At 39.4% G+C, this 10,715-nt stretch overlaps 1 protein-coding gene across 1 annotated transcript in view; it reads right to left on the bottom strand.

Moving 5' to 3' along the window:
• Positions 1-10,715, bottom strand: part of PTPN9 (protein tyrosine phosphatase non-receptor type 9) — a 163,767-nt gene that overhangs the window by 74,003 nt on the left and 79,049 nt on the right. The window contains exons 2-5 of the mRNA XM_007948939.2: positions 9,649-9,792; positions 6,605-6,694; positions 5,758-5,882; positions 707-812 (exon numbers count right to left, since the gene is read on the bottom strand). Of these exons, the coding sequence (XP_007947130.1) occupies positions 707-812; positions 5,758-5,882; positions 6,605-6,694; positions 9,649-9,792 (465 nt within the window). The remainder of the gene's footprint in view (positions 1-706; positions 813-5,757; positions 5,883-6,604; positions 6,695-9,648; positions 9,793-10,715) is intronic.

The following is a 10,715-nucleotide window of genomic DNA, read 5'->3' as shown; positions in this document are numbered from 1 at the left end:
ATCTTGGATACACTCTCCATTTAGACATACCTAATTGTTTAGCTTGTTCACCCATCTATCCGTCCCTATACCCATGTTTGCTTTCACTGACAACTCAGTATTGTATATGCAAAGGGGTTCATATTTGTTGTTTGTACTGCCCATGTAACTCTCTCTGTCTTTCTCAAGGGAGTGGATTTTTGACTCAGAAAGATCCTACAGAACAAGGTAGATCTGCCCCATAGAGTTTCCAAGGTTGTAATCTTTAAGGAAGCAGACCACCACATCTCTCTCCCATAGAGTGGTTAGTGGGTTTGAACTCCCAACCTTTTGGTTGGCAGCCAAGAGCTTAACCAATGGACCACAAAGTACACAGAGTTGCTAAATACTCCCTTTCCCCCTGCACACAAGTTCTCCTATTACTGACACCTTGCATTGGTGTGGTATTTCTGTTACAAACGATGAACGAATATCGATACATAGTATTAACTAGAGGCCATAGTTTATATTAAGGTTCACTCTTTGTGTTGTATTCCACTTCACTTTTAAGATCACTTCTTGTTCTGAGGAAGCAGGTATTAGTCATCCTTTATAAGTGGCCTTTAAACCGAACATGTCTGAAGTTCACACTATTCCTAAATCTCTTTCCCAAAGAATTGGGAGATGGGGGGGAAAAAAGCATCATAATCATTGAAGGAGAGTTGAGAGGATCTTCCCACAGTCTTACCTTCAGTAGGTTTAGGACTTTCTTGCCAAGATCCAGCTCAAAGTTGGCATAATTAGAACCGCCCATGTCATAGATAAACACCAGTCCATTCCTCTGAGTTTCAAAGCTGTAAGCCAATCATTGAACAAAAACATTTGTAAGTAATAGATGGATGAGGCAGGTTGAAAGCCTGGGGCAATGACATATAGAACACATATGAGACCAAAGTAACTGCCTCCTTGAACAAATGGTCTTACAAAAAAAGATGTATCTGCTATGATTATTGATGTAGATTTATCTACACTTACCAAGTGCTCAACTCCTAGGTTGAGAATGCTCCAGAGCAACTAGATCATGAAAATTTGAACAATTTTTTCCTCACTCTTCAAAAATTGCCTATCCTGATTTGATATGTTTTCCACAGCTTACAAAGTTTCCTCTTCCATAAATGTCTCTCTGATAATTATTCAAATGTACTACATCTTTCCTCTATTCATTTTTTTTAATTTTCCTTCCCTTTCCCTCCCATTTGGTAACCAACAAAGAAAATTTCCTTCCATTATGTCAACTTTTCCTTAACTTTTTATAATAGTGGACTAATACAGTATCTGTCTTTCTGTAATTGACTTTTCACTAAGTGTAATGTTCTCCAACTTCATCCATGTTATGAAGTGTTTCATGGATTCTACATTATTTAGTGTTGCACAGTTATTCCATTGTGTATATGTACCATAGTTTGGTTATCCATTCCTATGTTGATGGGCACGTAGGCTGTTTCCATCTCTTTACTATTATGAATAGTCCTGCGATAAACACGGCACACATATCTATTTGTGTCCTGGCTCTCACACTTTTTTAGGGTATATACCTAGAAATAGAATTGCTGGATCAAATGGTATTCCTATTCTCAACTTTTTAAGAAATTGCTATACCATTTTCCACAGTGGTTTTATCATTTTACAGTCCCAATCTCTCCACAGACTCACCAACATTTATTATTTTCTGTCATGTTGAACTTTGCAATTATTGCTGGAGTGAGATGGTACAAATTTACTACATCTTTCATCCCCTTGAGGTCTCATAAATCTTCCAATGGATTTTTCTTGTGACCTTATAATACTGCTAAGGCATTTGTCTGCTAATCAGAAAGTTGGCAGGTCAAACCCACCAGCCACTCCGTGGAAGGAAGATGGGGCAATCTACTTCCATAGAGATCTGGAAACTCAATGGGGGCTGCTACGAGTTGTAATCGACTTGATGGCAGTGAGTTTTTTTTTTCCCAGTCTGCAATATTCCAACTCTGTGTAACCATATAATTCTCCCCTAGAGGGCACAAATCTGTCTTGTTTAACAAATTACCCCCAACAGTCCCTAGTACAGCCCCTGCAAACAGGTACATAATAAATGGTCAATGAATTGTAATTCAATGGGTAGAAGCCCCCATCAGTAAGATATATTTTATACTTGTAGGGAACTGATTAATTTGTCTCTTTTGACTTCAATGGAGGAAGAAAACAAATCCAATGTCATGACTTGAATTATGTCCCCCAAAATTTGTGTTAACTTGACTGGGCCATGAATCTCAATGGTTTCCAGAACAAAAACCAAACACACTGCCAATGAGTCAAATCCAACTCACAGCGACCCTGCCTTGGGTTTCTGAGGCTTATCTCTATAGAAGTAGACTGCCCAGTCTTTCTTCCAAGGAGTGGCTAGTGGTTCAAACCCTTATGCATTACGCCACCAGAACTTCTCAATGGTTTAGCGGTTATGTAATGATATGGTTTAGCAGTTATGTAACGATATTCGATGATGTTATCTGATGTGATAAACCAATCAGGTGTAAGAGGATTAAGGGTGGGGTGCAATACTCTTAGTCCCATCACAGCCCTGATGCAATGTAAAGGGAGCTCCCCTGGGGTGTATCCTGCTACATCTTACAAGTGACAAAAGGAGAGAGAAGGGAGCAGAGAGGGGGGACCTACTACCACCAAGAAAGAAGAGCCAGGAGCAGAGCACATCCTTTGGACCCAAGGTTCCTGCATCAGGATCTTCCTAGGACCAAGAGACACACAGAGAGAAAGCCTTTCCCTACAGCTGGGCACTCTGACTTCTAGCCTCCTAAACTGTGAAAGAATAAATTTCTGTTTGGTAAAGCCATCCACTTGTGGTATTTCTGTTACAATAGCACTAGATAATAATTAAGACACCCACCAATGAGCTTTGGAAAGCATCTTAAAAAAATAAATTTAAGAGGTGGTGAGCCTATTTCCAAATTGAACTGAGGAATGTACAAAAAGTGTTCCCCCTCAGTCCTACCTCAAAGTTGCACTCTTCCACCTAGTCAATTCTTTGCTTCTGATCTGCATACTTAATGGTCATTAAACAAAAACCCAAACTCATTGCTGTCGAGTCGATTTCGACTCATAACAACACCTCCTTGGGTTTGAACCACCAGCCTTCTGGTTTACAGTCAAATGCCTTACGCACTACACCACCAGAGCTCCCTAATGGTCAGTAGGAATCATTTATTTTATCAGACTACTACTCACAGTTGATAACAACAGTTTTCACATCTATTTACAATGAGAAAACTATTCAACACAAAACATCCCTGAAATCAGGGACCTGAATGTTACTTTCTACCCCAATTTTTTGCCTTATCTCCTGGAACTCTCATATCTTCATCCCTTTAACAACATCCAAGGCAGAGGCATCCATCTATGATGTTACATTTCAAAATTCTCTAATTCTCAAGTAATACCAGTTTCTCCAGGAGACTTAGTTTCAAACAGACCCTAATGTCTTATAGTTAATGCAAAATCTTGACTCCTTTTTTTAACTCCAGAGAGACTATGATTGACCGAGATGAAAGATGCTGTTAGATACATAGCACGATTATTGAGGAAACTACCCAGGTCTAGCGACTTTCCATTTCTGCATGAGTTCATCAACAACCAAATTCAAAGGATTATGTTTTCTCCTCAGAGCACCAGCCTATGGAAAGTCAGTGCTATGGGAAAGAGAATTTAATAAAGAGCAGCTCTGGTGCATAATGATCCAGATTCAATATTCCCAGATCTGAAACTGCTCATCCTGTGAAGGCACATGAAATAAATACAAATGTAGTAGGATTTTCACCCTTCTGGGTACAGAATTGTAGTGCAGTTTGATTCCTGAGCTAGATGCTCCAAGAAAACCCCAAGACATTTAAAACATAGCCATTTAAAACATAAAATATCAGTTATGTTCAAAATAATTAGGGGTAGGATAGGGGCAATCAATGAAATTAGGTTGGCTATAAATCACTGTTGAAGAAGTTGAATGCTGGGTATGCAGAGATGTATTATACTGTTCTCTCTCCATCCATGTATGGGTGAAATTTTCTATTGTATATTAAAAAACAGGTCTCTGCCCTCAAGGAGCTTATAATCTACTGGTATATGAAGAATCAAGTAAGAGTAAGATAAGCAACATCATAAGGTCATGTATAATTATGATTTATAATGGTAATAACTGCTATTAAGGTCAACATAGAAAGAATTTTATTTATGATAAGGTGGCGTGACCTGGGCATCACGGAAGTTGGGTCTGAAAGGGCAGAATTCAGTGAACAGGAAGGAAGAAGGAAGACTACTCTGGCACAAGAAAAGAGAATTTCTACTCCCTGGGGAGCCAGTAAGAATTTTTTGCTAGAAGGAAAGGGTTCACACTTATTTATTAGCTTTATGCACTCTTGATAATGAGGAGTCACTAAGGGTTTTTAAGAAAAGAACAGACTTCATGAAAGCAAAGTTTTAACAGTCTGGTCCTCCTATGGGATCCAATATTCACACCAGAAAGAGAAGCTTTGGCCACTGAAGACTCCTCCTGCCATGCCTACATGAGCACCCTTGAGTCTCTCAATATCCCAAGGAGAAAGGTTAATACCAAATTTTCTAGGGAAGTACCCTTTCATTCATTCCCCTGAGCTAAAGAAGCATTCAAAGGAACCCATATTCTGGAAATTAGGAGGCAGAGCTAAGAAATAACACCCTTCTACTCGGAGAATACAAGGCCACTGAGACCAGTAGTCCTCATCCCTTAGCAACTTCTCTTTTATAGAGAAGTGTGTGGTTTCGATATAGCTCCCAGAGCTTCTACCGCAGAAGTTAAGTACTATGAAAGCAACATAAACAAGGAAATAAGTGAACTGGACAGAGAATCTCACTTTGGACAGTCCATCAGCTTTTCCTATCCTTTCAGTCTACGGTATGACTGAAGTTGTATATAGCTGTGTTTCATTGTCTCAGGCATCAGCCCTCAAAATATAACTTCTAAACCAGAGGACTAGCCAATGATGTGAAGAGCAGCAACAAATTATGAATGCTAAGCACCAGGGAAAAAGGAAGCATGGCAGAAAAGTCGTGTCATAGGGTACAAAGAAGTCAAGGAGTCAAGAAACCAGGCTCTTAGACCCAGGTGGACCAATATGTGATAACTCTGAGTCATGTAAACTTCTTGGGGTTTTAGTTTCTTTGTTTGTAGAATACAAAAAATATCATTTACTTTAGAGGGAAATGGAAAGATGACCTGAGCTGGTTCTTTTTGCTTACACCCCTATTTATAAAGATGATATTAATTTTATGCTTTTAGATTCTTTTCCTTGAATGTTATCAAAATCCTCTGAACTAAATGAAATTACTCTTATTTATACACAAATAAACTGAGGCCCCAGAGAATTCTGATAATTAACGTTCAGGGGAGAATTCATAACAAGAACCAGAATAAGTCATTTCCTCCTCACTCCCTTCTAGTAAGTAATTCTCAATACACTGAGGATTGCTAACAGTTGACCTTCTCAGTTTCTGTTGTCCTAAAATCAAGCCAAGCAGGTAAAGATACAGAAATACCCACCATATTGATAGCACCTCGAAATATGCCAAGCCCTTAAGGAAATGGACTGTTTTCTGTTCATAGCACTGCCCAGGGTGCACCCTAGCAGCATGACAAAGGAACTGCTGAGTTTGAGTCAAGGATTATCACTTTCCTATCCGGATGCAGACCACCTAAAAAATAATCTCCATACTCACCTATCCACAGCTCTGTCTAGCAAGTAAAACAGAGCCTGAAGTACCACATGTTGGACTGACTTATGGGGATGATGCAACCTGGCAGTGAAAAGAGCAATAGAGGCTCCTGTTGGGTCTCGAACATTCTGAGCAAAGAAAACAAGAAACATTTAGAAATCAAAATAGAAAACCACAGTAATTGCTAAGGATTCTTAGGTCCTAGAAAAAAATTTGAAGGGTGAAGGGAACAGATGCTAGGAATACTTCCCTGACTTCCATCAATTTCTCCAGAAAGCAAAAAAAGTTTTTATCATCCCATTCTTGATTCTCTGAGCCACCCCTGGACCATATTCCTGTGGTAGTGAAAAAACATATTGTCTTTGCTCTTCAGTTATAGAGAAATCAAACAGTAGTTCTACACTAGCTGCCTAGGTAATTTCCCAGTCAGAATGGCAAATGAAACAAGCAGCAGGGTAGAACTATACAATAGGACCACGGTTTCCATGCTCTGCCTCATAAGTATCATCATATACTTATCTGAAAAGCTGAGAACTCCTAGTAGAAAACTCCAGATAAGTAAGGAAGGATGGGTCTCTGATATATAGTATACCCATACCCATCCCAAAGGTCTTTCTTGATTAACTGACCAATAAGGCAACTTTTCTAAGTCTACCACACAACTAAGTCTCCATAATGTTGATTATTACTAGAATAATTTTATGCCATACTGCACAGCTGCTTCATATCTATTCCCAACTGTTGAGACTTACTATATTTGGGATAAGATACCTAGGAATAAAGTCAAAACAAGACAACAGCTATCAGAGGAAGTGATGAAGCACTACAAGAGGGGTCCGTGAAGACTCACTAAGATTGTGAACTTTCCACTGAGGATTTCAGAACGGAGAGGTTCCTCATGAGGTTTCAGCTTCACAATGCCTTCCTTCCTTCGTGTTTCCTAAAAACGAAGTGCAGCAAAATGAATTAACATAAAAATACTGTATATTCAGTACCACCACCACCACCACCACCCCCCAAAAAAAAACTGCTACTGAGTTGATTCTGACTCATAGCAACCCTTTAGGACAAAGCAGAACTGCCCCATATATCTTCCGAGGCTATTAAATCTTTATGGAGGCAGACTATCTCATCTTTCTCCTGCAGAGTGGCTGGTGGTTTGAACCACTGACCTTCTGGTTAGCAGCTAAATGCTTTAACTACTATGCCACCAGAGTTTCTCCACATATTCAAGGACAGCTTCATATAATTACTAGATCTCAGAGACAGGGGACTTCAGAAGAAGTCAACTAGTTGAACCATAAATTCCTTGGTAAATCCCCTTTCAGGCCAGCTGAGTATGATTAGAATTCCTGTCCAATGTCACCTTACCAGCACCACCTCCCCAGGCAGGTTATTTTTCTCTGAATTAGTAAGAATCCTGGCACACACTCAACCAGTATGTACCATTAGAGACTAGGTCAAAGTTCCTGAATATGCAGTAGTACTTTGCATTAGGATATTGACATAAAGACCTAAGAATTACCTGAAAGTATGTATGTTCACATACCCTCGAGAATCAGGCCTCTCCTATCTTAAGTAGGAGCTTTTCTCTCTATTCTATGTCCTCTCCAACACCACCTATGATGATTTCATTCTCCGGCAAGATTTTTTAAATTCACCCTCAGTTCCCACCTCCTACTCCCACTGTATTCTGGTCCTCACAATTAAAGTACTCCACTGGAAGTTTTGTGCAGGACCTTTGTCCTGTGACCTCTGTCACTGATTCCACTAGACATTTTCAGTCCTTTTACACGATGATGTTGACTATTCATATTCCCTTCTTCGTGAAACATTTGCTATCTTTGGATAACATGATGACAAAATAAAAAAATATTCTTGGTTTTCCTATTTCTTCAACTATTCCTCCTAAGTCTCTTTTGTGGTCACCCCCCATTCATTTGTTCCTCAATTCACTCATTTATCCATTCAATTCACCAACTCACTCATGCTACAGATATTTGTAGAGTACCTATTAATTGCCAGGCATTAAACTAAGTGCTAGGAGCATCCCAGTGAATAAAACTAGATCTTTGTTTATATTCTTCTCCAATCCATCCCTAAAATCAAATTTCTAAATGTCTTTAGAGACAAGGCAGAAAGATATATAACTGAAGATAGTGTTAGTGGTAGGATCATACCTAAAGCATTTGAATTCAACTTTTGAGAAAATACTGGACCAAAGAAAGAAAAATGTCTGAGGTGAGATTCTACCCGAGACATCTTCCTGTTCCTCATACTTTCCCTCAATGACTTCATCCATTCTCATGGCTTTAATGTTCAGCTCTATTTTGGTGACTTTAAATCTCTATTTCTAGCCCAGATTTATTTTCTAAACCCTAGACTTATATATCTGGTAACTACTTAGAGGACATATCCATTTGGATATACCAAAGCCACTTCAAACTTATTATGGCTAAAACCAAATTTATAATTTTCTCTCTCCACACTCCTGCACAGTGTCTCCTGAATTAGTGAATGTCATCACCATTTACCCTGCTCCCCAAGTTATAAACCTGGAATCCTTGACTCATCTTTCCTCAAACACCAATTTAAACAACCTTGTCCTACTGATTTTACTTCTCTAGAATCTGCTCATTTCTCTAGAATCTGTCCACTTTTCTCCAGGTCCCATGACACTGTTCTTACTGACACTACAATCATCTCTCTTGCAGGTAAGTGCAACAGCCTTCCATAATTTGTCTTTCTGCTTCCAGTCTAGCCCTTCTGATCCATTCTCTATAGCACTAAGAGAAAAAATCTTCCAGAATGCAGACATGAACTAGTCATTCCCCTACTTATATCATTAATAAAATAAAAAGTAGATACTCCCTGATCTCTATTTTTTTTCTTTAAACTTTTTATTGTGATTTGAGTGAAAGTTTAGAGTAAACTGTCTTCTATTAACAATTTCATAGTTTGCTGCCCAATCTCTTGCCATGCCCCCATTCCCACCAACATTCCTGCCCAGGAGACTTTTTCTCTTGGTTTTGAGCATCTGAAGTTGCTGTTCTCTTTGCCACACTCTCCAACCTATCTGATTCCTACTCATCCTTCAGAACTTAACTTATAAAATATTTCCTTCAGGAAGGCTTTCTTGACCCTCCTAACTATGCTTCCACAGAACCTAGTATTACCCTTTCATATTTATCAAACACTGTTCTACAATTGCTTAACCTGTCTTTCTAAACAGTAATCTCTGCATTTAGAACATAGTAGGTACACAGTAAGTATCTGTTGAATAAATGAATATTGAATATGCTCACCCACATGATAGGTGAAAGTAAGCTTTAGTCCTAAACTAACTTTACTGTTATCCTAATTTTTGTTTTTAATCTAAGGAAATTAGATTAAAATAAAAATCAAAACAAAGTAACAGGCTGTGCAACTATATCTGCATAGCAATAATGTCAAGACAATGGACCTAACTAATATAATTGCTCTTTTCTTCCAGATCTAAACCTCCCCTTCTTGAACTAAACCACCCACTAAGTATTCATCTGAATGACAGGTTTTTAAACACCTCAGACATCCTGAAAACTAGTAGAGTGAAAGGGGCATGTGGCCAGAAACCAGATAGAAGAGCTAGGACTCAAAACTCCAGGAAATGTGAACTATTCATCCTGCCACCAAGATGACATGAGGCACCTCCTAATTTTCCATCATGAGAGATGGTTCTTGCTCTACAATTATAATTTAGGCACATTAGTGTGCCTTCCAGGAGCTGCAGTGCTGAGCCTCAACTATCCAAGAACTCTTGTGAGACTGATGATCTTCTCATGGGAAGGGGACAGCACTTAAGAGAACCACAGTAACACCACTACCACAGGTCTGGTCCATCCTTGAGCAACGTACTCTGTAGGAGTGGAATAACTCTATGGCACGGAGTACATCAAACTTCCTGGCCATGAGGAATTTGACAGCTACATTCCAAGAGAGCGGAGAAACGTTGTACTGAACTGTCCACTTGTTAATCTCTTCAAGAAACTGCTTGGTGGCCTGTTTGACAAAGAAAGAATAATTAGTAAAAAGAGAACATATTTATGGAACCAAAAACAATTATCCTTTCTTCAAGCAAGTCTGAACCTAAAGTCTACAACAAGGAAATAGAGAAAGACAAAAGGTGGAAGCAGTTGTGAAGCCAGAAACAGTTAAAGATGCATACAAACACAGTGAGGCCAGAAGCCAGACCCAGGTTGAGAGACTAAGGCCTACCACAAGGATGCATGGAAAAACAATGATGGGGAAGACCAGGGCACCCAAATGAGATGCAAATTACTGGGCCCAAAATGGAAAAACAAGCAGAGAGTTTGTTGTTGCTGTTGTTGCTGTTACTGTTTTGAAGGGAAAAAAAGGTGGTTGGGGCCTCTGAAGAGCTATTCCCTAATGTACAGTGTAGTCTCAGCTGCTGCTTTGGCCCAAAAGCCAACTGGACACAGCAAAACAATTAAAATCGTTTTGACTTTGAAATTAGGAGGACAATATGAGAGCAGCAAAATTATTAGGAAGAATTTAACAAATGAACTGTTTTTTGTTCTGACTGACCCCAAAGGACCTATTCATGCTTCACACAGCAGCCATGCCACTAGGGTCCAGAGTCATTAGCAGCTTTCTACACAGTGGTTGAAGGAGCCCTGGTGGTGCAATTTGTTATGCACTAGGCTGCTAACAGAAAGGTCGGCAGTCCGTGGGAGAAAAGACCTGGTGATCTGCTCCATAAAATATTACTCCCTAGGAAACACTTTGTAATCATACAGGTCTGCTATGAGTTGGAATCAACTCGACAGTACACATCAACAGATAGTGGCTTGATTTAGAAGGAACCCTAGTACTGGGGGAAAGGGTTGTTGTTGTTGTTGTTGTTGTTGTTGTTATGTGCCGTCGAGTCAAACCCGACTCATAGTGACCCCTCCTTGGGTTTC

The sequence above is a fragment of the Orycteropus afer genome, unplaced genomic scaffold (assembly GCF_000298275.1).
Source record: "Orycteropus afer afer isolate SDZICR_OR568_19922 unplaced genomic scaffold, OryAfe1.0 scaffold00233, whole genome shotgun sequence".
Lineage (NCBI taxonomy): Eukaryota > Metazoa > Chordata > Mammalia > Tubulidentata > Orycteropodidae > Orycteropus > Orycteropus afer.
This window is presented reverse-complemented; position numbering and strand designations above follow the sequence as displayed.